The 26,378-nt window shown below is 35.3% G+C and overlaps 1 protein-coding gene across 1 annotated transcript in view; it reads right to left on the bottom strand.

Annotated features, from left to right (window-relative positions):
- LOC150091611 (tyrosine-protein phosphatase non-receptor type 9-like) overlaps window positions 1-26,378 on the bottom strand; it is a 182,627-nt gene that overhangs the window by 26,015 nt on the left and 130,234 nt on the right. Inside the window, exons 8-10 of the mRNA XM_090384926.1 lie at window positions 24,823-25,209; window positions 19,733-19,986; window positions 9,994-10,154 (exon numbers count right to left, since the gene is read on the bottom strand). Coding sequence (XP_090241052.1) covers window positions 9,994-10,154; window positions 19,733-19,986; window positions 24,823-25,209 — 802 coding nt within the window. The remainder of the gene's footprint in view (window positions 1-9,993; window positions 10,155-19,732; window positions 19,987-24,822; window positions 25,210-26,378) is intronic.

The raw sequence follows: 26,378 nt of genomic DNA, 5'->3' as shown, positions 1-26,378 counted from the left end.
GCATCTTTTGATGCTGCAGTAATACATAAGTTGTTTGGCTTAATTGTTGGCAAGTGACAGGGTAGAAAGATGTTTTCACAAGAGTTAGTGTCATTCAAATTCTGATAGGCTGAAGAGAAAGATGAATCATTTGTAGACATTATTTCTTGTAGAGATTCCTGAATATCTGAAAAACGCACGGATTATCATTCATGCTCACTTGTTTCGATAGCTAAGTCACTAGCTGGTAACCTAGGACCACGAAGAGAAGGGTTGTCCATAGAAAGGTCAAATGATGGTTCCCACAGGCCAACAGTGGTCCTTCAGTAATTCATCAAAGTCTATTTGCTGACACTGAAAGTAGAAAGAGCTGTACGACTCGTGTTTAGAAATCATTTTTATTACCTTTGCTTCTATCTGCAGTTGCGTTCTGATGTGCTGCTCTACTTCTCTATTGCAGAGTTCGGGTTCGAGTCTCGAGACAAAAATACCCTTGGTCGAACTTTTGGTTCTGGGGATTGCTCTGATTGTAGAGTTGGTGGCTGTTTCCACAACAGGAGGAGGAGGAGGATGTCGATGTCTGCCTGTGTGATTAGAGGTAGATAGATTCCGCTGTCTTCTGATGAGATCTGTCCGCCGCCTAGAGAAAATGACATCTTCTAAGAGTGGATTTTCAGTTGGATTGACATCCTTAGATGTTTTCTGAGACTGACTGGCGACAGGAGCATATAGCATTAGCATTAGTAGAGGCATTTGATGCAAGAAAGCAAGCTTATGCAGCATCAGCCAAAAAAAAAAAAAAAAAACCCACTTCCACTTCATCCCTCTGTTCGTTCAAAATACCTGTCCAGCTGAGCCTTAAACTTATTTAGGCTATCAACTTCCACGACAAGGGATGGAAGTCTGTACAACCAACCAACCACCCGCTGGCTAAAGGCAAATTTCCGCACGTCTATCCTACATCTGTCTTTCCTCAATTTGAATTTATGCCCTCTCAGGTGATTTTTCTGAGCTAGAGGAAGAATCCCATCAGCATTGAGCATGCTCAAACCATTCAAGGCTTTATACACCTCTATCAGATCACCTCGCTGGTGCCTAGTCTCCAGACACTGTAATTTGCAAAACTTAAGCCTTTCTTCGTAAGAACACCCCTTTGTTCCATTCACTAATCTTGTTGCCCTTCTCTGTACTCGTTCCAGCAGCTCTACATCCTTCTTGAAATGAGGCCTCCAGACCTGTATACAGTACTCTAGGTGTGGCCTGACCATTGCCTTATACAAGGGAATAATCACTTCCTTATCCCTGCTGGAAAAATTCCTGTATATCATTGACAATACTCCATGAGCTACTCTTGCAGCCCGTCTGCACTGCTCAGAGAACTTCATATCTGCCTGCACAACCACCCCCAAGTCCCTTTCATTCTCTACCACTGTCAGTGTAGTACCACAGAGTTGATACGTTGCTCTGGGGTTGCTGTTTCCCATGTGTAGTACTTTACATTTGTCAATGTTAAACTTCATTTGCCACCTCTCAGCCCATCTGCTCAACCTTTCCAGATCCTGTTGCAGTAGCATAGTGTCAGTAGTGTCCTTGACAACCCTGCCAACCTTTGTATCGTCTGCAAACTTGGACATTAAGCTTGATATACCATCATCAATATCATTTATAAATACAGAAAACAATAATGGAGCCAACACTGAGCCCTGAGGGACTCCACTAATAACATTAGTCCACGATGAGCAGGGTCCATTGATTACCACTCTCTGTCTTCTCCCCCTCAACCACCCCTTTATCCATAGCAGCAATTTGCCTCCAATGTCACACTGCTCCAATTTGTGTAGCAGTCTTCCATGTGCAACAGTATCAAAAGCCTTTCTAAGATCCAAGTATATAATATCAAAGCTATTCCCTGCATCCAGTTCTTTTGTGACTGCATCATAGTATCCAATCAAATTGGTCAGGCAAGACTTCCCCTTAACAAAACCATGCTGTGTCCGAGCTATAACTGAAGTCTTGTCTAAATGATCCTGCAGTGCTTCTTTAACCAGTGCCTCCATTAATTTTCCTGGAACAGAAGTTAAGCTCACAGGTCTATAATTACTTGTGTCAGCCTTTGATCCTCCTTTGTGAATTGGGGTCACATTTGCACATTTCCAGTCTATGGGTACCTCCCCTGAGTCCAAGGAAGCTCTCATAATTATGGCTAAGGGTTTGCTTACTTCCTTTGCTGCCTCCTTTAATATAACTGGATAGATCCCATCCACCCCGGGTACCTTTCTTGTGTTTATCTTCAACAGTTTCTCCTCCACTTTACTCCCAGTTATTTCAAGATTCTGTAGCTTACTGCTAGAGTTGAATACCCCTCTGGCATTCCCCTCGCTGAATAACTCCTCATGTGTGAATGTCGATGCAAAATATTCATTTAGTTTGTTAGCTACCTGAGCAGGATCATCAACAGCTGGAGGGTATGGAGGTTGCTTTATAATAGATGCGTAAGTGGCTTCTGCAACAGGAGCAGGGGTTGGCTGGAAAGTAGAATTTTCGATGGGTTTCATCCAATTGTATGTAGGACTTAATGATCTGCTGGAGTTCTGAATAAGATCTGTCAAATCCAAAATTTTCTGTAGTAAAATATAATTAAATTCACACAATTTCATGTTTTCCAATATGATTTTTTTAGTTTCATCAAGAAGAGAGACCATCATGGATTTGTGAGTGTCCAAGATTTGAAAAATGAGGTTTTTTGGTCAGCTCATTTGGATTTTCACCTTGTGAAACTTCTTGGTTAACGAGGTGAGGAAGGAGCGATTTGTCTTCTCTGATGCCACATCATGAGGTATGGCCTCGGATAGCCCACTCTGCCGAGTATCTATTGATGATGAGGAATAGTTGAAACACAGGTTCACCGTCGGGAGGGCTTGAGGGATCAGCTGGGCTGGATCCTACGTTATTTTCATGTTTCGTCTGCTTTTTCTTTGATTGCCTGTGATTTATACAAAAAGGGCCCTTCCACGAGTCAATCGCTGCCTGTGACATCTTTTTCCAGTTTGCTGTTGACATATCTATGCATTTAATGCAGTACACAAGACCGCATTCCGCATTGCATTGAAGGAAGTCTTTGGATTTCTTTTTGCACAATTGGCAAATAATTTGCACTTGCGGAGCCATTGTAATTAACAATAAGTACACAGAATTTCTTTTGAGATTAAAAAAAAATATATATATACAATATACAAAATATGAATATACAAAGTATGAGATATACAACACAGAATTATTGCTATCTGAAATAATTTTGTACTAAACATATCTGTAAACTTTTGTTAAAATTCTTCAGAATTCATTACAATTCATTCAACGAGTGAATTTTAAAGATATGCTTAGTAGATTCATAATTTAAGCAACAGGCATTCCTCACAACATTCCTAAATTTAAACAACATTTAAGCAAGAGTACTGGATTTCACACCACCATAGATTAACTAGCAGAGGGTCTTTTGAAAGGCACAGTCCTCTTCGTAAGAACAATGACAGATGACCTTGCGTGCTATTATTGGACAAAAACAGTAAAGTGACTGATCTTGGTTATACTGCAAGGGAGTAATCCTTTCGTCGATACTTCCCAGCTTCTGGGGTGCCTACAGAAACGATCTGAGATGCCTTGTAGAAAGGAAGCATAAATTTCATTCGTTATAGCATGAAAACTATCTTTCCAAAACCTCTTCTTTCTTGATGGATGTGACAAACAAAACTCACTGATTCAGACAGTATAAAAATGTTGGAGCAGATTCATCAGAAACCATTCATATAGCTCACTTTTGCAGGAGCACAAACACAGCACAACCACAACTAGATCACAAAACAACAGCTGATCGTAGCCATCAATTCTCTACCTGCCTCCTCAACCACCGGTGATGATGGAGTTCCCCAATTCATGCTCAAATGCCTAAGTCCGTACATTATTCAGCCACTTTTAATAATCTTCAACCAGTTACTCTCGAACAAAATTTTCCCACAGCAGTGGAAAAACTATCTCATCAAACCTTTAGCCAAAGTTCAGTCGCCATCGAAACCTAAACACTTCCGACCCATCTCCAACTCCTCCAGCCTGCTGAAGCTCCTGGAGAAGACCTTACTCCCCATCCTCACTAAGCAGATCTTGCCCAGTAATCCAGCCCAAATTCACTACTCCTTCCAAACAGATCAACGATCACCAATCTGCTAGCCACCATGAATACTATCTTGTCAGCATTGGAGAATAGGCAGGAACTAGCTGTGACTTACTTAGACATCGAGGCTGCATTTGATGCCGTCCAAGTAAACCAACTTCTCACTCTCCTGGAATGCCACTTCCAGATCACAGGGAACATATTATGCTTTTTCTCCTCTCTTCTGAATAACAGAGTTATAAAGCTTCATACAGGAGATCGCACCTTAACTAGATCCGTCACCGCAGGAGTCCCACAAGGAGGGGTCCTTTCGGGCCTTCTGTTTTCATCCATTATCTTCCCACTGGTTGCACATTCTCGATGTCTACTGAGCTATGCGGACGATATCAAGATACTCACTCCGATCATCCCCGGTCAAGACCTAGATCTGGTAAAAGTGGAAATTAACAACACTCTCACCACAGTCACATCTTACCTCTGCCAGTTTGGGCTCAAGATCAATCCTGCTAAGTCCGAATTCATGGTGTATTCATTGAAGCAAACTCCTTCTTCTCTCCAGCCTTCGGTCGGCAACACCCTCATCCCAATTGTGTCCAGCCATCGTGATCTGGGCGTTGTATTCGACCCAAAACTTCGATTCAACGCCCACATGGATATGCTCCTCACACGTGCTTCAAGACTCCGGTGGATAGCAAAACAATGTCTCCTTCATGTCACAGATAAAAAGATAACCGTGAGGTACATAAGAACAGTTATCTTTCCACCTTTACTCTATGCTGCTGAAATTTGGACGTCAGCGGCACAGTCAATAAAGAAACCACTCTTTGCCATAGAATTCTGGCTCCTAAAGTGGAGCAACAGGAAGCACAACCTTCCAGCTCTGATTCATACCACACAGCTTGCCAACTCTCTCGGAATTCCACGGCTTCCCACCTTAGTTGACGACCAACACCTCCTATCAACAGTCAAGATGATAACAGGCATAAGGGCAACACCTTCATTCTGGGATACCAGTGGCTGGAGGATCCCCCCTGCTGCCCTTAGGGCCAATCCCGAGCTCTACTCGCATTCAGCACGACTCCATCTCTCAGACAGGTTCCTGCCTCAGCAGATGCTCAAGCAAACCCAGGCACTGGACGCCGACCTAAACAAATTCGCTGCTGACCGGACTTACCGGAAAAAAATTATGACGAGTAGGACTAATCAGCAATGACTAATGTATACCTTGCATCTGTTCCTGTCTGATTGAGCTGGTGCTCTTATCTCGATGTTAAGCCAGCTCAATCAGATTTAACTCTCGTAAGGAGTTCTCTCCTTTGTATTATGATATGTTTTCTTTGTAAAATTACCTTTTTGTAAATAATTGTTCAATTTTCCCGGAAGTTTGGGAAACTAAGCCCCTGGCTTTATGGCCGTGAAGGGTAATAAAGATTATCTCTCTCTAACTATTCACGTAAGCGCAATCTTTTGTAGATTTGATTGTAGAGAACAGACTTTTTGTACTGAGTGGGTGATGCGATTGAAAATGCAAATATTTTCCTCTGTGTGTGTGTGTGTGTGTGTGTGTGTGTGTGTCTTTTCTATAAATTTTGGTTCCTAGCCTGGTGCCCATTTTATATATTGTGAGGTTAAGGAAGTTGATTTTATTGTCAGTTTCTATTTCAAGGGCATATTTTAATCTTTCGTGTATTGTACTGAATTTAATAAAAAATCAATGGTGGCTCTGTTTCCTATTAATAACACATCATCAGTATACCACATGTAGAGCTTAATACCCGAAGGAAAAGGTTGGAGTACTTGGTTTTTGATCCTGGCCAAGTAGATTTCTGATAAGGGAGCTGAAATTCCTAATCCCATGGGGAGACCAAATATTTGGTCTTGAAAACAGAAGTGCTTAGCTTCAAGTAATATCGAGATGAGTTCTAAAATGCTGTTGATGTTAAGGGAAGTGCGTTTAGCTAAAGTGTTGTCTGTTGTTAGGAGTTCACGTAAGGATTGTAATGTAAAGGGTAAATATACATTGGTGTATAAAGAAACATCAAAGGAGGCTAGGATGTCTTCTCCAGAAATTATGGTGGTGTTTATATATTCAAAAGCTTGATTGGTGTTGCTAACTGTAAATTTTGAAAATCTCATAAGGGGTGATATATTTTAGAAAAGGAAATAATTTATTTTATTGTTTTATTTACATACAGTTTAACTTTTAATGTTGTACTGTTTAATATAATGCTTTTCCATGTGTTCTATGTTACTTTTCTCTTGGTGTACAGTACTGTGAATAATAAAGTACAGTATTTTTTTAAATTTTTTTTTTTAATTTACAACTAACAGAAACACTTGAAATCCAGAAAATTCTCAAGATCTAACAAGGATCAGATCAAGGCTGCATAGAAAGTTCACAATGCTAACAAAAAATGTAAAATAAAATGATAATAGCATCAAACACTATAAAGTTATTCATATCACTGGTCACCATTGATCCTTGAATGAGGCTTCCAAACCTGCATACAATACTCATTGTTTAGCTTAATCAATGCCCTTACACAACATGATAATCACCTGTTTCTCCCTGCTGGCCAAATTCCAGTATATCACTGACAGAACCACATGAGTTGTTCTAGCTGCTTGTCTGAACTGTACAGGAACTTCACTTCACACTGTACAATCATCACTACATCTTTTTCATTCTATACTACCTTGAATATGGTACCACTGAACTGATACATTATTCTGGAATTACTACTACCCAAATGTAGTACCTTTCAATGTTAAACCTCAATTTCCACATTTCAACCTATCCACCTAATTTATCAGGTCTTGTTAGAGTAGCATACCCTGATTACTATCATTATCCACCCTATCAACCATTATATCATCAGCAAACTTAGGCATTACACTTGATATGTGTTCATCAATATTGTTAATAAATGCTGAAAACAATAAGGGGCCAAGGGACATCCTCAGTATAGTCCCATGGGAACTATACTAAAGGGGGGAAGGAAAAGCAGTGCCCATTAATAACCACTCTGTCTCCTGCCACTCAACAAACTTTTTATATGTAGTACAGCTTCCCCTATTGTCACATTTCTCCAAGAGCAGTCATTTATGTGGAACAATATCAAAATCTAAGCATACAATATCAGAATTATTTTTTTTTACATCCAATTCCTTTGTGACTACCTCATAGTAATAAATCAGATTGGTCAAGCAAGATAATGCCTTGACAAATCCATGCTGATTGCTGTGCAAATGCATTCCTCTTAAATGTTCCTGCATTAATTCTTTAACAACTGACTCCATTATTTTCTCTAGCACAGAAGCCAAGCTTAGAGGTCTGTACTTAATTCACTTTGCTCCTTGATGCACCCCCCTTTGTGAATAGGAGAGGTATTTGCACATCCCCAGTCTGTAGGGATCTCCTCTGAATCCAAGAATGCTCTCATAATTATGGCTAATGGTTTATTTACCTCTTTAATATAATTGTATTGATTCCACATAATCTTATCCCCACAGGAATGCTAAAACACCTCAGTGGGAAGGGAGTATTGGGTGTTTAACTTTTATCTATGATTGTGAAAGAAAATGGCCACCATTAGATTTAACCAAGCAACAGTCACACCCCAGATTGTAACAGACATGGTCACACAGCACCTGACAGATGTCAATTTTTTTTTTTTTTTTTTTTTTAATTCTGCTTGCAATATGCAAATGCTTGATCTTCCACTAATGGTTTACAATTTGATCTTTTATTTTTTAATGAAAATTTTTAAATTGTTACATGTTATTTTGAACAAACCAAAATTTTTATCAGTTCTACTGATAATAAAAAATAAATAATAATAATAATAATAACAATCATAAATATAAACATGAAACTAATAGTCACTTTCATTTTATACACATCCAGAAAACCAATAAGAACAAAAAAAATTCAAATTTGTGCATGCGCACACAAACACATAATTAATAGTAATATTGAAACAAGAAACCATTTGACATCCATAACAGACAAAAAACACAATTTTCACAATAATTAAATATAAAACAAACAGTATCTGATTGCTGTAGCAGATGTGTCACACAAGTCAACCAAGGTGCTAGTTCCAGTTTCAACAGCATGCTATTTATGAGACGATGAAACTGAAAATAGCATGCTGAAGCAGAAGGCATAAACAGTTGCACAGTACCTGGGAGGTTCTTTGTATGCATAATTCCAAGTACTCAATAATTATTTACTTCCAGTATTGCCCAAATAAAAGTCTGACTATATTTAGGTTGCTGAAAGTTTTAGTCATCAGCATTAAACAATTAATGACCAACAGTTATTTTCAAGAGAGACCTGCCAAGTCCCATGCAACTTCTACCAGGTTAAAATTTTCTGCCTGTTTATAACATATCTGTTTATGTTTGATCCAAACCAAATAACAATACTGTGGTAGGTAACAGTGCACCCTAATGGGGATACTTGTATTGCAGTCTGCCATCTTGGAACAAGATGGCCACCACTTGAATACAGGTCCAATCTGTTTGAAACCATTCTGATTTTGGTCTGATTGAAAAAAAACTTACAATACTTAATTTACAATACAAAATTTTCTAGTTGCATTAAAATAATCTTCTTCACCTGCACCAATATTATCAAACAAACTGGAAATATTTGTTGACCCAAAACTGAAGAAAGTTGAAATACATCCTTTTCTTTTTATTATTATATTTGACCATAATAAAATGACAAAAGCATACATTCCAATGCTAATCATAGAAATTTTAACCTATGTATTCCCAAGAAAATAATATTATTGAAATTGGTTAAAATACAGCCAAATTATGATTACAGAAATAAACAACTTCATTTTACAAGCAAATCATATAATGCTATAATAGTTTAGTGAGTATTTACCTTCAAAACAAAATGAAGACACCTGAAATGTGTAGTGGACATATCAAATAAATTTTCAACTGATGTGCCTGACCATACTGCATACAAACAAGTGGTTAAATTGAAATTTTTCTCAAGATTAAGTTTCCTGCTTCAAAATGATCAATATTTAAATTTCTTGATAATGCTTGAATTGCTTCAGCCTAAAATCCAACTCAAGATGGATAAAATCAACTGTTACTTCATTATTGAAAATGTGAATTAGCAGCCCATCTTTCTGAAATACTGCAGGAAACTTAGTGAACATCAAAGCTCTGTATGCAATAAATATTAATTCAACTTTCATTAAATGTTTCTTCTCACACAACACAAAACAGTTCACTGCCAAAGTGCTTCTGTGTCTGAAGATGTATCACTAGTAACGTAGCTAGCTTCCACAGAAGTCAGTTTTCTTATTAGTTATAGCCTCTACTGTCCTCTTATTTAGCTATTCACTTTCAAAACTACATTTATCCATACTAGAATTTCAATAAATCCCAAATGAGATGATAACAAATGACTCACATAATTAAATACCACGACCATGCATATTCCACCATCACAAACACACAAACACTCAACTTAAAACTGTAGTTGGGGATGCAACAGAGAATGGTTCACATGTTTCTCAACTTCTGACACCCTCCTTTTAAGTGCACAACTATTGGATGATCCCATTATTGGTCATAACAAGCTTAGTTACCCTCCATTTAAGATTGTTTTAATTTAATTTGATAAATCACAATCCCTGGTATGTTTCTTGAAATCCCTCCCCCCCCAGTGGTTGTTTTCCACAAATTGAAACCACTGCCACATAACACTAAAAATTTCAAAGTTGTAGTTTTTAAGTTAACAAATAAACATCATTCCTGATAGTAATTCAAAGTAAATTCAAGTTATTTCATGGTATATGTTTATAAATGCCTACCTTGAGTTGAAATAAATGCATTCTTTTGTTTGTATCCATCAACATAATTGGCATTTACATAATCAGAATGTGGATAATCATCATTACCTGACAGTTTCACCCGACTATGATCATAGCATAAAACATCAGTGTATCGGTTCTTCGGTTGATTATGTTTCTGTCTGAAATGAATGCATAAAAAAGTAAGTTTTGGCTTTTCCAATGCAATGAAATAAAGAAATAACACAGTCTGAACTATAATATAGTATCAATTGAGTACTTTGCTTCTGAAAAATCATTTCTAGTCCATTGCAAGATTGAAAAACATAAGCTTGTCATCACAATGGAAACCAATTTTGATTAAAATTTTTTTGGTGACACCTCTTTACCCCAACTGACCTCTAGAAGATGTTTGCATGCAAATATTATAGAGGTCAGTTGGCAAATATTTGCCAACTAGAGGTCATCTAGTAGATGGCAAATATTTGCCACCAAAAATACTAGAATGTTGTGAATTTGTGTTTTGAATTTGCAGCTGTTTCTTGGTCTATATCAATTCAAATGATTATCATAAGCTGATTAATTTATTTAATGCATATTAATGAGATGGACTAGAGAATAATGTTTTTAAATAACAAAAGCACAAATATAAAAATTTCTCATTGGTGGTATTTAATGCCTGTCTGGTCCTTAATAAAAAAGGTAAAAGTAGAAGAAATAATACTTATGACAATTTACTGCATTACATATAAATCAAGAGAAAAAAAGATTGGAACCAAATCCATGAAATACACATGGCCACAGACTCAGAAATTCAAACACATGCAAGTACAGTAAACCCCCGCTAGTCGCGGGGGTTACGTTCCTGAGAAATGTCGCGAATACCGAAAACGCGAATACTGAGTTATGGCTCCCATAGTAATAAAGGGGTTCCGTTCCAAAGTATGAAATATATAATAAAAACTAATCTAAAATTTTGTCTATGTATGTATTATATGTACCTTCATAATATGACTATGTACATAGACAGTACATAGTGAAATGCAAGCATATGGCATCGAAATGAAAATAAGAAACAATTTAATATTAAATGTAATATTTATTAGAAATTTCAAACAAATCTTTCAAACCAGCGCCTTTGCTAGCAAAAAAAAACTTATCCCGCCAGTGCTATCACCAGTTTCGCTAGTGTTGATAAAGGAGTTTTGTCTTTTCACGAATGATGAGTGAACTTAACGGAATTTTATTTTGAGTTTGGTCTTCTATCCACAGATTTAAAGCCTTTTCCAATTTTTCTAATTTAACATCACGAGTTACAGAACAAATTTTTGAAGCAAAATTAGCGCGTTTTTGCGGACACTATGGCGGATTTTTTTTTTCCGATTTCTTGATTGGTCGTACCGTTGACTCATTGATTTTATAATGTTTTGCCACTGAGGAGACACTTTCACCATTAGAAATTTTATCTAATAACTCAATTTTATTCGCTAATGTCATCACCTTTTTTGATATTTTCACATTTCCCTTGTTATTCGTAGCCATATTTTTGTACGGGTTAGAAAGAACTTGTACACAATAAAGTCACTTTCTTCCGTTAACACACTCGAAAAAGTCTGTTTTACACTGCAAAACGGTAGATTTATCACTTTTGTAAGCATATCAATTTATAAATTGATAAATTTATTCAATTTATAAGCGTATAAACCTCCCATGGCAAGCGCATAACACATACTGAACAAGGATTAGCGCGAAACATCCACGCTCGCGATTTTGTCGCCCCCCCACCCACTGAGCCCTGTTTCGACCGGGAAAGATAATTTTAGCCACGCCCATGTTTTTTTATGGCGGAAAATGTTCACGGCACTTTAAAATTCACATTTTTTTAGGTTTCATTTTATATTAAATCGGCGATCGCGAATAGCAGGGGTTTACTGTATTAGCTATCAAAAAGCAACTACCAGAGGTCAGTTGGGATCCAGAAGTACAACCAAAAAATGCTCACCAAAATCACTTCCATTTCCATTAATGACAATCTTCCTTTGTAAATTGTACTCAGTCTGTTTTTTACTTGTGAGAACAAAAAAAAAAAAAAAAAAAAAACAGATTTCCTAATGGGAGAATAATACTATCTCTGTAAGTCTGCCAAACTGTACACCTGGAGGAAAACCCTAAAGTTCATTAATAGGTTTCAATCCTCAACCTTTCCTCTCAGCAGATGCAAGCCTTTACTGAGCCATGGAGGTTAACCACTGTGAGATCCACCAAAGTGGTATCACTGATATGATACTACATTATGTTTCAAACAATTTTCAATTTACTGATTTGAAAGAGTCTAAATAATTATTTTATAAATATATAAGTTAAATTTTTAAAAATTCAGTGATTTTTTTTATCAAAAATATTAAAAAATATTATTTAAGATAAAATTTTTATGGATGTAATTTAAAAATTTCACACTTTGGAATTTATCAATTATTAGCTATACTATGACTACATATCTACTTGTGTGTGTGTGTGTGTGTGTGTGTGTGTGTGTGTGTGTGTGTGTGTGTGTGTGTGTGTGTGTGTGTGTGTGTGTGTGTGTGTGTGTGTGTGTGTGTGTGTGTGTGTTTTGTACTGTAATGACAGTATCTAATTGTATAAAGATAAGTATAATAACACTTCAACTTTTAAACTATTAAAATGGCATTGAAACCAAAAATATATAGAAGCATTAAACTAGATGGCACTTGATAGCTCCTTGTGCATATATAATACATCGATGTTTCATTCACATTTAATCATTTATTTTATTTGTTTTTAATTATATAACTTCTAACTATACAATTTTCAATTTACACATTTTATTTCTCTATGATGAAGGGGAAAAAAAAAAAAATATCACAAGTTCATCAGATTGGGTGGAACACGCAAAATGTGATATGGACAGTTATCTCAACTCCCCAAAAGTTATTTCATAAGTAAATAAATACATTTCCATTTATTCTCCATTTGGCCAAGGCTAGAAGAATTTACATATTCATTGTCATTGTATATATATTGAATTATTAAGGGCAGCCAGATTTTCAACACTGTGGTTACATGTTATGTTATTTGGTTTTTAGGAGCATTAGCAACTAAGGCCATATTGCTCCAAGAATATGCGGTGGTCATTCCCTGACCTTTCTGCATCCTCTGTATTTGGTGGTGATGGGCTCGAACCTAGGTCCAATCAAGAAGCGTGTGTTATACACTGCTGCTCCTTCCTACCTGGCTACGGAGGCGCCACTGTGGTCACAATGGTCATACGACAGAAGCTTACAGGTCTGCATTCACAACCTCCTTACTTGTCGCACACACTTACCACTGGACCACAGCTGACCCATACCATCCTTTCTAAGATGCTTCAACTTATAATGTTATTATACAAGTTTGATGCAGTCATAGCAAACAGCTATATACTCTTACATAAGACTAATGCAGTCATAGCAAACAGCTATATACTCTTACATAAGACTAATGCAGTCATAGCAAACCTAGTTTGCTCATAGCTACTTGTAAAACTGAGAATATCACCCTAACCTGTGCAAAAATGTCCTATAGCTCTCATAACATGAGGCTTTTGCCCTAAATTCACTTACATTTTAGGCATCAAATTTAAAAGAATTTTTTATAAACTTGGTTAACTAAAAAAAAGCAGCTATTTATGTTTGTTTGGCAAAATGAGTTAGCTAATCTTTCACCTTTGTTTTAAAACAACTGTTTCAGTTCATTAACATTCTGACAGAAAATAACAAAAAATAGCACTATATCAATCTCCTCGGGTTTATTGCACCCTTAAAAATGTTTGAAAGTAAAAAATAAGTATGGATTTAGTTCTAAAGACCTGAAAGCCAATACAGCTCACCTTAGATCTGAGTAAATAATGTATTGTAATACAGAGTTATCCAATTATACAACTCAGTTTATAATAAAACAACATTTTATGAAAAAAATAGAAAATTTAATTAAAACTATTACATGGTTAAGTCTAAGGCAAAAGCCTCAAGCTGTGAAAGCAATAAAAAGTCGTAGTCTCTTTCTATACATTTTGCTCAAAGCTATGTACCAAAAGAGGCTATGCCTGACGTGTATTACGACTTTTTATAGTTTCATAGCTTGAGGCTTTTACCCTAGACTTAACCATGTCTACTTCATTTACTGAACCATCTCACATCCTGCGGACATATCTCATCACTGGATTGTTCAGGTGTTCACAGTGCCTGCCTACCTACCTGCTGAGGAGTCCCAAATCAGGGTTGAAACTACAGTCCAGGTGGTAGTTATTTGGTTTTTAGGAGCATTAGCAACTAAAGCCATATTGTTCCAAGAATATGCGATGGTCATTCCCTGACCTTTCTGCATCCTCCGTATTTGGTGGTCACAGGCTTGAACCCTGGTCTGATCAAGAAGCGTGTGCTACGCACTGCTGCTCCTGTCCACCTGGCTACGGACGCGCCCCAGGTGGTAGTGTCATACCAAGGAAACTCATAGTGAAGTGTCTCCTCAATATCAGATTGATGCACTAAATAGCAAACCTAGTTTGCTCAAAACTATGTACAGAAAGATGCTATTGCCTATTTTAAAAAGTTATGTACTACAATTTTTTTAAACTCAAAACAATGTGTTGGCAGTGCTCATCTTGCTATGTAGACATGCATTCACTCTTTCTAATTTATCTGAAACAAATCTACAACAAATAAGTTCGTCAATGCTGTGAAGGCAGCTCTAAATTTTTTGCAACATTATGGAAAGACATTTCAATATGATCACTATAAACAGCTGTCTAAAATGATCTAAAACTAGATCATTTTTTGAATCATATATATATATATATAATAAATTAAAACAGGATATTTGCCAAATAAAATATTTGCCAACTTAGCCAAATAAAATAACATAACAATAACAGAAAATTATATGGGGAGGAGGGGATAAAGTAGAAGAGGGTAGTGTTGAAGCAACATTCCTAAAACAATTTAGAAAATTAAGCCAATTAAAAGAAATTTAGCAGGGCCCCCTTGATAGCACCCGTTTCCGAATTATGTGAAATCTCACTAAGGTGGAAATGTAGACTAACAACATCACATGACCAAATAAATAATAATTAATGAAAATAATAATTAATAAAAAATAGACTGACCATTATGCCCCATCTCAACAGAGGACCACGAGGCCAATGATAGTCAGGGAATCACTGCATTTCAAACGCTAAACAAATCCATGCAACAATGGAATGATACTAAAATCAGACCGCCAATGCAATAGATTTGCATAGCGGTGGTCCTTATGGAGCGAAAAATAATAAAACAGAAAGCCTAACACTCGCATGGCCAAACCACACCACTGACAAAACAATAGTTGAACTGAAAATATATAGAAACAAATTAGGCTATAGATGGCAGTATGAATGCAGCGTTAGCACTTCGTCACTAAATTATCATTTTCTAAATTATTTTAGGAACATTGCTTCAACACTACCCTCTTCTTCTTTATCCCCCCCCATATACTTTTCTGTTATTGTTATGTTATTTGGCTAAGTTCTTTTTCACTTTACTGGTATGCCATGCTACTGGAAAATATCCTATTTTAATTTAGCTTATTATAAACAACATGTAGTGGATTGTGCTTTTCTGCTGCCACTGATGTTAGCTTTCCTACTATTTTTTCTTATTTATTTTTAATATATATTTTTATTTCTCTATTTAATTTTTGGATTAATTTGATTATATATATATATCCAATATTTTAAATTAAATAAAACATAAGCCAGTAGTATGGCAAAAACTATAGAGCGAAAATAGTTTGGTAGTTCCTTTAACCCTCTTTTGGTGATATTTCACGTCTTTCGAAACTGGTACCTCTGGGGGATACCGCTAAATTATTATATAATTGGCATTATTCTAAAATTTGTATAGTTTTTATTAATCGAATTTAAAACTCGAAATTACATAAGGGTTATCGGGCTACTATTATGTCTATTTCTTTTTTCGTTCGTTTGTTTATTTGGGTTATTTTTATGTTAATTTTTGCTCTATAGTTTTTGCCATACTACTGGCTTATGTTTTATTTAATTTAAAATATTGGATGTATTTCAGCTTCATATGGAGGAATTGCATGCCGCTGCCTCTAATGAACGCCTAATTATTTATTTATTTATTCCCTTTATTATAATTTAATTTATGTTAATATTTAATATAAATCAATGATAGTATATACATATATATATATATATATATATATAGAGACAGTGATACTTATGACCTTGAAATTTCAGTTCAGAACTGAAAAAAGTCATCTTAATTTTTACTAAATAAAAGACAGCAGAACCTCATAAATCTGGCATCCTATTTTGAAAATTCCAGTTTTCGAAGTATATGTATATAGCCTAAGTAGTAGATTAGACTATATACATATAGCCTACTACTACAGTAGGAACTCATTATTTTTATTAGATAATACATTATTATTTAACATGCTATTTTTATTAGATGGCTCTGATTATTATAATTTCCACAGAAAGACAGTTTCCAGCATCAAGCCAAAATGCCAACTTGTACTGCTAGATTGGTCCAGTGGGTAATGTACTTGCCTAAGGAAATAGATTGAAGGTGCAATCTATTTCCTTAGGCAAGTAAATAGATTGAAGGTGCAAATGTTGTCTCTGGTATGGATATTGAAATTGTCCAATTTTTTTAACATAGGTATAAATATTGCGATATGATTTCAGCAATTGAATCACTTTAAAAACTAAATAGATACTACTATGCATTTATATTATTTTTTGTATTTATGTATACCATATAAACTAGTATTGAATGTCTTGCAAAATGAATTTTATACATTGCAAATACATATTAACAGTGATATAGTCTAGGAAATATGTAAAAAGGAAAGCAATTGGTGTTTGGAAATTATTAATAATAATATTCTTTATTAACATAAATTGTATGCAATAGTGATTCCTTACACAGAAAGCCAGAGGAATCTTACAATACATTGTTTATACAAATGATTTTTTTTTATTAGAAAAAAAAAAAAATAATAATAATAAATAAGAACAAAAAATAATAATCAAAATGTAATAATAATTAAAATGAAAAAGGACTACAAGTTGAGCAGATCATGAAATGACTGGCTAACTAAGACCGGCACTTACATAATTGTCCTTTACAAAGGGAAAGATAGGCCAAGATGCCATCGCGATATGCCTTGTCAATAGACCACAGGTTGATGGCAATGTTGAACAAGTTGAGTGTGCCCAGAGTCACATTTGAGAAATGTCTCTTGAAATTCTGTAACCTCTGGAGCCTTGAGCACAAGGATGTGGTACTGCAGAGATGTCTGCCTGGAAACCACCAACCGTCTGTATTCCAGATGTTGATGTGATCATGCTTAGCTGAACATAGATGAAGGAATGGCTTTATTTTTAGCACATGGGCTCTAAGGACTGTGGGCGTGTATTGCAGGTTGGAGCAGAGTGCAGATTTAGATGTCATGTAGATCTGGTCCGACCACAAGTTGGCCCACATCAGCACCCAGAATTCAAGGCCCCATAGTTTCCTGAGGCTGGTGGGTAGTGCCGCAGACCAAATTTCCACGGCACAGGAGAGCACACTACAGAAGTAAGTTGCAAGGTATTTCCTAATTATTTGCTTATTGTGCATTTTGCACAGATCTATTTTTATTACCCAGAAGGCTCTCAGGGCTTTGGAATACTGTGATTGGATTTGTTGTTTATAGGGTGAGATTGGCATCAAGAATTACTCCTAGGAATTTGACACTATCTGTGGAAGTCAGAACATTTCCTGCCAATTCCAGATGTAGAGAAGATGCAGTATCAGTAGAAGTGACCCGACTTGGAGTAAAGGTGAGATGGTTTGACTTCTCTGGATTAACTGACAGGCCAAAAAATTTGGCATACTTACAGAATGTATTTAGGTAGCTGTTTACAGATTCAGAGGAGGTTTGTCTGACCCATTAGTGGAACGAATATTGCTGCAAATAGCAAGGCCAAGAGAGAACTACTTTGTGGGATCCCTACCTCCACGCTTTTACAGACTGTAAGCCATTGGCTGCAAAGTGAAGCATTCTCCTAAATAGTAGATTATTGAGGATCTCAAGCATATTTCCGAATATCCCGTAAAATATTTCAAGTAAGGCAAGAAGGGGTGTGATTTGGACTGAGTCAAAAGCAGATTTCGTGTCCAGAAAAATGGTGTGAAGATCTTCGTTGTCATTCCAGACATGAAGTATTTTCTGTGATAAGGACTGTAGGCAGGTTACAGTAGATCTATTAGTCACGGCATAACGGGTATGTTTGGGCCTGTGCACAAAGATTGCAAGTGCTACATCATTATAGATGCACTTCTCGAGACATTTCAGGAAGGTAGAGGCAATTGATATTGGCCTAAAGTCAGCTGGTGTTTTCACATGAGGCTTTTTCGGAATTGCCACGACTCTGTATGACAACCAGCTTGAAGTCACCTGTGCATATTTGAGTACTTTGTTGTAGAGGTGAGTGAGCTCTCTGCTGATGAAATAAGAAGCAATTTTTAGACTAAAATGAGGTATTGCATCAATTCCTGTGGTGGACTTGTCAGGTAGTGAATTTATTATAAATATTAGCTGTTTTTCGGAAATTTCTGTTTTACTAGTAGGCGAAGAAATGTTAAGTTAAGTGCTTCATTCCAAGGATATGCTTCGGACACACAGTGATCTCGCTTAAAACACAGCACATGCTCACACCATTCCTGGACATCTAAAGACAGAGGGGTGCAAGTATGACTTGTAGACCACACACATTTTCCTCTGGATAGTCGGCCGTTCACAAAATTGTCAATAGCTGATTGTTTACTCTTCTGGAAATCCATCCTTGCTTTGGAAAATTTGGCATATGAGTCTTGTGAAGGCAACTTCTTGTAGGAGGCATGGACTGCCTGTTTATACCTAAAGGCCTTAGTCAGGAGGTCATTCCACCATGGCTTTGAGTGGGAACAATGGATGCATGTTTTGAACATTCCAACCTTGCAATGAATTCCATGCAAGGCCTGCAATGTTAAGTTCATGTTAAGCTCAGCCAGTTCCATGGGTAAAGTTGGAAAAGCGTAGTCACTTTTCCAATGTTGGTGGGGTTTTTTGGTTTTTTTTTTATTAGTTGTTGGGGCATCGGCTTCTGTGGCCATAATACACCTCCCTAAGTTTTTTTTTTTTTTTTTTTTTTTTTTTTACTGTGATCCAAACCAGCGGTGGGATTCAAACCCACGACCTTTGGGTTGCCAAGCAGGCACTTTACCCACCTGGCTAGTTGGGTCAGTCAATGTTGATGTATTTTGGATTGTATACTCTCCTGACAGTGTTTGTAGTTTGTACTTGTGTGCATTCATCCTTAGGTGCCTGCAGTGATATGATATAATGGAATATAATGCATAAATATGGCACCTGTGCCGCTTAAGTCCAGACAGTCTATTTCCCTCTGCCCTTGTACAGTTGACTCTCCTCAAAGAAATATTCAAAGGGTACAGGATTTTTGAGGTTCTATGTAATTCTGTACATTTAGCATTAATTTACAGTACTTAGTTCCCCCCACCCCAAATATAATGCTGCAGAATTTTTTCACAAGTAAAACTTTTAAGTCTATTAAATCTAAATTTCACTAATTATTAAACTTGAAACCTATGAAAAACATTCCAAAATTAAGTGAAAATACTCTGGACTGATTAAATATATTAAATGTCCATACTTAGATGTTTCAAATGTTCCTTCAGGTGGCATCATCTTAATTTCTGAATATTCCTGATAAAGTCCTTTGCGGCCTGTGACTTGTAAATGCTCAATGAACTCCTCAAGTGACATACCACTCACATCATCATAAAATATAGAATCCTCACAAAATGAAAGTGAAGCACAACTACTGGAAAGATGCTTTTCTTCATCTTCTGTGATATCTGTGTTTGTTGATTCTGGAGTAAGAAGATTATTTTCTGCATTGCCTTTCTGAAAAATTAAAAAACAGAATATTTAAAGTCTAAAAAATTTTAATTTCATTATTATACTTCTAACCTGCTGACTTTTAATACAATAGAGTTAAAAGTGCAGTAACTGATAAACAGACAGCGGCTTTATTTTATTTATTTATTTTTTATAGTAATCCCAAACAGGAAAAATTCTTAAAATCTAGATTACTTTAGCAATTGAAAATATGTAGATTTGGACAGGCGGATAAAATATAAAACTTGGGGAAATTCTACTTTTAATTATTTATATGAAGTTTCCGTTTATGGCAGATACCACACAAGCTTTGCTTCCTTGAATCATTCTGTCATTTTAATACTACAATACCTCAAGTCTAGGTGTAGACTTTCTATTCTCCAATCTATCACATAATCTAAAGAATTTTAGCTATTAAATTAAACATGATAGCATGAGCTGTAACATAAACATAATTCAGTGAAACCTCTCTAAACTGGTTTCACTGTAGTATCTTTATTTTACAACACATACTATCATGTTTCTTCTAACAATTCTACACCACAGGGTCAGAAGAAAATATCCATTGTACAGCAGTGTGCATTTTGCATAGCCAGTTTCAATAATTCAGTTTTTTCTGCATTTTCAGCACAGCCAGTTTCAATAATTCAGAAAAATTAAATTCCACGTAAACTGGTTGATTACAATTTTTTTTTTTTTTTTTTTTTAAATTGTACATATTTGTCATTTTTATCATTGTACATATTTACATTGTCATTTTTTTCAATTAACTAACTCTTTTAGTAGAACACATAATTAACTTTAAGTAAAAATGAATATAAATTGTTATGTTTAGAGCATTTCATTTTCATTATGATAATTAGATCACTAGATCACTTACTAGTTTCAGTCCATTTCATCATTTTTTCTCACCTAAAATTTTTTAATGTAATAGTATACAACCTCCCATTCAATGGATCAAAATCCCTCTCTTAAATTTCTGCATATGGCCCTTCTACAAACAGCAAGAAATTTTAATTTCTTAAAAAATCAACGTGCAATCAATGTAATACATAAGAAAATTTCAACCAGTATTCCAAAGGGGGACCTACATACAATTTTGATAAAATTTTCATACATTACAACTTAAATGGCCACATTTCACTGCAGTGTGAAAGTGGTATGTCAGCACAAGAGAATTATTCATCACCCTTAGTCATATAAACTTGGACATCGCTGTCACTAAAGCATTTATAAAAGTAATGTCAAGCACGATATAGAGTTTTTATCAAAATATATTCGTGGACGTGGAAAATTACCTATGAAGTCAGTTGACAGTGTTACTTTTTTTCTGTTTTTGAAAAAATGTATTACAGTATTCCCACACTTTTTTTTTAAGTATAGTACCACAAACTGAATCCTGTATCTCCACTGCACGTAATACGTAATATACAGCCATTACAAACCTAATTAACAGTAAGAGGTCTTTTCAATAAAGAATGATCATAATTTTTTTTTTCACAACATATCTTTATTAATCATCCATATTTGATGGTCCTTTTCAAAGTAGTCCCCCCCCCCCATTTGATGAAATGCAATCTGCCATTCTTCAAAAACATGGTGGGATGTTTTGTTATTTGGTTTTTAGGAGCATTAGCAACTAAGGCCATATTGCTCCGGGATATGCGATGGTCATTCCCTGACCTTTCCGCAGCCTCCGTATTTGGTGGCGACGGGCTCGAACCCCGGTCTAATCAAGAAGCGTGTGCTACGCACTGCTGCTCCTTCCCACCTGGCTACGGAGGCGCCTCATGAGAAAGAGAAGTGACATTGTAATATTTATCTTAAAAGAAGAAGACAACCAAATCCTGCTTCTAGAATATTAAATTTTTTTATAGAATATTCAATTAGCTAAAGAGGAAGAATAAGTAAAAAAAATTTTTTTTGAAATAATACCAATCCTTTTAGTATTAGTATTGAAACGATAGAACAATGAAAGGAGCAAAGCTTATGCATCAAACAAAAAGTGTTTTTCTCTCTCTCTAGTTATATTTTACTAACACCTCTTTAAATCTATATAAGCTGTCCAGTTTGACAAAGCTAATTGATAAGGTTCCAATAACTGATTACTCTTTGAATAGAGGAGCATTTTCTTATATCCAGTCTACAGTTATACTTTATGATATAATAACATTTTCTAATATGCATAGTGCTGCTTTCAAATTTCAGCTTTGCATGTAGCACCAATTTATCACATTAAATTTTTGTTCATATCATAGATCCTGGTGGTACAAAGTGAAACTATATCCTTACATAAACTTGGACCTCAGAAATAAAGCCCATGTCTGAGAGCAAGCTCGTGCAAATTTTTAACTCTCTGCAACAAGTAGTTGTAATGATACATTAGCTATGAATCCCCACTCAAAAAAAAAAAAAAAAAAAAAAACTGCCAAACAGATATAAAAACTTAAAAGATCACACAAATTGTATTTAAGACCTTTTGTATACAGTATACCTCAAAAAAATCTTCTTTGTATGTATGGTTATCTGCTAAATTAATTTAGTAGATGCCAGACAACCATATCAACTGCTAACAGTACATATTTTTTTGTTTTTGTTTTTCTTACAAAGTTTAGGTAATATGTAATTTGCCCTCAGCTATGAGAAAATGAAATAGTAAAGTGAAAATTGATCGTATAAAGAAGAGTCGAAAAGGTATTTCCTTAGAAGAAAAAAAAACTAGAAATAATAAAAAAGGCATGAACATGGTGATAGACTAAAAATAAGACAGGACCGTGGGATGGGTGAATCAACAATACAAGCAATTTTGAGCAAAGCAGATGAGTACAAAAAAAAAATGAGGTTGCACCAAGTTCTGAATGTATGCAAACAACTCGAAATAGAAGCATTAAAAAAAGGTAAACTGCAGCCATTATCAACCCACTGCAGAGTGGAAGCCTCTTCAACAATTCATGCTGAGGGAAATGGACCATAATCTGCCACGGTGGTCCAGTACGGGTTGGCAGATTGACCGTATTTAGCAGTCAGAGGCTTGAACCCTGGTCTACTCAAAGAGTGTGTGCTATTGCACTCCCACTCCTGACCACTGGGCTACGGAGCACAATGATTCAAATGGAATGACTGTTGTCTACTTAGATTGAAGATTGTAACCAAAACTGAATCCCACTAAGTAATAATATTATTAAATCAAAAGCATTAATCTTTTCTCATCTTTGAAAGAAAAGGCCACAGAAGATAAAAAAGGGGACAATGAAGAATTTGGTGCTAGTTCTGGATGGTTTCAGAGGTTTAAAAAAAGAACTAGCTTGCATATTGTTTGAATCACAGGTGAAGCTGCAAGTGCAGATAAAGAGGCTGCTCAAAAATATCCAGACACTTTAAAGGAAATTGTGCAAGGAGGTTATAGTGATGAACAAATATTTAACGTAGATGAAACCAGATTGTTCTGGAAGCGAATGCCTTCTAATATTTTCTTGGCTAAAACAGAAAAATCACAACCTGGTTATAAAGTCACCTGGTTATTAGGGGATAATGCTGAGGGGGATTTAAAATTAAAGCCCATGCTTGTTTATTGCGCACAGAATCCTAGGGCTCTTAAAGGCTTAAATTAACGATCACTCCCCGTAATTTAGCAATCTAACAAGAAAGCATGGATAACTAAAGCTCTGTTTGAAGAATGGTTCACAGGCTATTTTTGCCCAACAGTTTAAAATTATTGCAGAAAAAATAATCTTGATTTTAAAGCTTTATTAATTTTGGACAATGCTCTTGGTGAAAATATCAGTGATATTTTTACCACCTAATAGTTTCCTTGCTGCAACCGATGGATCAAGGGCTTATTGCAACTTTTGAAGCTTACTACCTGAGGAGGACTTTTAAACAGGCAATTCAAGCAACATCTGGAGAGAATGCAATTTCATTGACAGAATTCTTGAAAAAGTATGCCATTGAAAACATTCACCAGTCATGGCTTGAACTTACATCAAGCAATATGAGAGCCGTGTGGCAGCATCTTCTTCCTCACTGTGCAAATGAATTTAAAGGCTTTCCAAAAGAAATGGAAGGCATTGTTGAAGAAATAACTCACATCGGAAAGGACCTTTGGTTTTAATGATTAGGCAACCAAAATGTTCAAGAATTAATTGAATCCCATTACGAAGAACTGAGCAATAGTGATCTTCTAAATTTAGATACCCAACGAGTGTACGAAGCTGCCGATAATTGTCAAGGGGATGTAACTCCTACCCACAAGAAAGAGGTCACTCGAAAGGAGTTTGATGAGATTTTTCGCACTATTGAAGTTTTTCAGCAGCAATGCTTAGATGCTGACCATTATGTAGAATGCAGCAGTCAAATTTGTTGAAAAATGGAAGAAGCTTTAATTCCTTATCGAAAGATGTATGATAAGAGGAAGGAGAATACACATTAAACTACACTTAATAATTTTTTTTTTTTAAAAAAGTAAAATATTTTCCTTTATTTAACTTCTAATTTTGTTTAATTTTTATTGTGCTTTGTAATTATTTGTTCAAAAAAATTTTTTTTTTAAAATACAGTATTGTATATTTTCAAGAATAAATTTTAAAAAAGTCACAGAACCAATTGCAGTATTTTCCACAGGTTATTAAGTTCGATTAATGCACTTTCGATTAGTGCAGCACTTTTGCAAGATGCATTAAGCACACTAACCGAGGGATTACTGTATATGCAATATAGAGTAAAGAACAAAATATCAATCATAAGTTGTTCTAAGCAGATTTTAGTAATAAAATATGCATATCTGTAATATTTAATTTGCAACATTAAACAAAATATAATTTCCTAGTCCCAAAAATGGCTTACCACAGACTGAGAATCTGATAACTGTATTTCTTCTTTTGTGACTTCAACTTCTTTTTCTCTTTCTTCACAGTTTTGTTTTTCATAAACAGAGTGCTGATAATCAGATTCATCTGCTTCATTCTCACTAGTAAAGTTACTAGGTGGTCCACTGGTTATTTCATTTTGCGAAAACTGTTTAACAGATAATTTCAAATGGTCATTTTGCAGAGAATCTGGAGATAAAGGCAAGATTGTAAGGTCACAGAGATCATTATAACGGTTCATCGTTGATTTCAGACAGTGAAGAAGCCAAACTCTATGGTCAACCTGAAGACACCCTCCTAATTCACGTGGCAGGGATATTGAAGGAACATGCAGCGCAAGTTGAGACATATGAACCATACATACCTAAGATACAGAAATATACAAAAGTGGGTATTCTAGCCCAAACTCTTCATTTATATTAAACATGTTATAGAATTTTTCAATTTGAATACATTATATATGATCTTTGCATTATGTTGTAATTTCTACTGAACATTAACTGCAACCAAACCTTTTTTAATCAAAAGATAAAAGTTGTTTACTTTTCTAAATGTCTTCAATGCATAATATAATAATAATAATAATAATAATAATAATAATAATGTAATAAAACTATATATAAAAACTTGAGTTATAATACTGTTAATGAAAAGTGTAAAAAAATCCCTGAAGGCATGGTTTTATAGGCACAGAAATATTTTTTAATTCTTTGCCCAAATCTATCACCACTATTAAGACAATGAGCAACAGATCTTACAATTGAAGGTTCATATTAATAATAATAAAAATAAAATAGTTACTAATTATAGAAAGACATTAGTGAATCAGAAATTGCATCTGGATACAGTTTGCATATTAAAAATCCTCTCAGGAAGTGGGGGGGGGGGAGATAAACTTCTATTTAATATCCATAGTGGTTCAGGCTCAGTGTGATCCACTGGTTGGTATGTTATGAAACAAATTTTATTTAATTAATTAGGCAAAATTTTGAAGAGGCTAACTAAAGAATTAAAACTGATTGAAACAGATTTGAATTTTTAAAAGTTTTTGCAAAATATTTTGTTAACTTTACATATTTCTATAACATTAACCTTTGACCTCAACTTCTCCAAGATGTATACACCCTTCCAGTTTTTTTTTTATTTTGTGCATATTAATAATAATAATAATATTAATAATTCCTAATTTTATCTATGAAAGAAGCCATTCTTATAAAGGAAAAAGTAAATATTTCAAAATGTACTGTTAAAATTAATAATTAGTATCATTAATACACAGGGTGTCCCATAAGTTTGGAGCCATAGAGAACTTCTAATTAAATGAGAAACTGGTGACTGCTCCTGGTGATGTGAGTTGAACACAACTTTTCGCTAAAATCTTTTCACATCAGAATTATTTCCACATGCTCACCTTTATTCAGTGTCATCAGTCACAACTGCAACAGGAAGAAAAAAACACTAAGCAAACCATGTAACCTATGGTTGGAGACATACAGGACACCCTTTATTAAAAAAATTGTTTGAATGTAGGAA

Source organism: Mastigoproctus giganteus, chromosome 1 (genome assembly GCF_048544385.1).
Source record: "Mastigoproctus giganteus isolate SK-2022 chromosome 1, ASM4854438v1, whole genome shotgun sequence".
NCBI lineage: Eukaryota > Metazoa > Arthropoda > Arachnida > Uropygi > Thelyphonidae > Mastigoproctus > Mastigoproctus giganteus.
The sequence above is the reverse complement of the archived record's forward strand: the minus strand, read 5'-3'. Positions and strand labels throughout refer to the sequence as shown.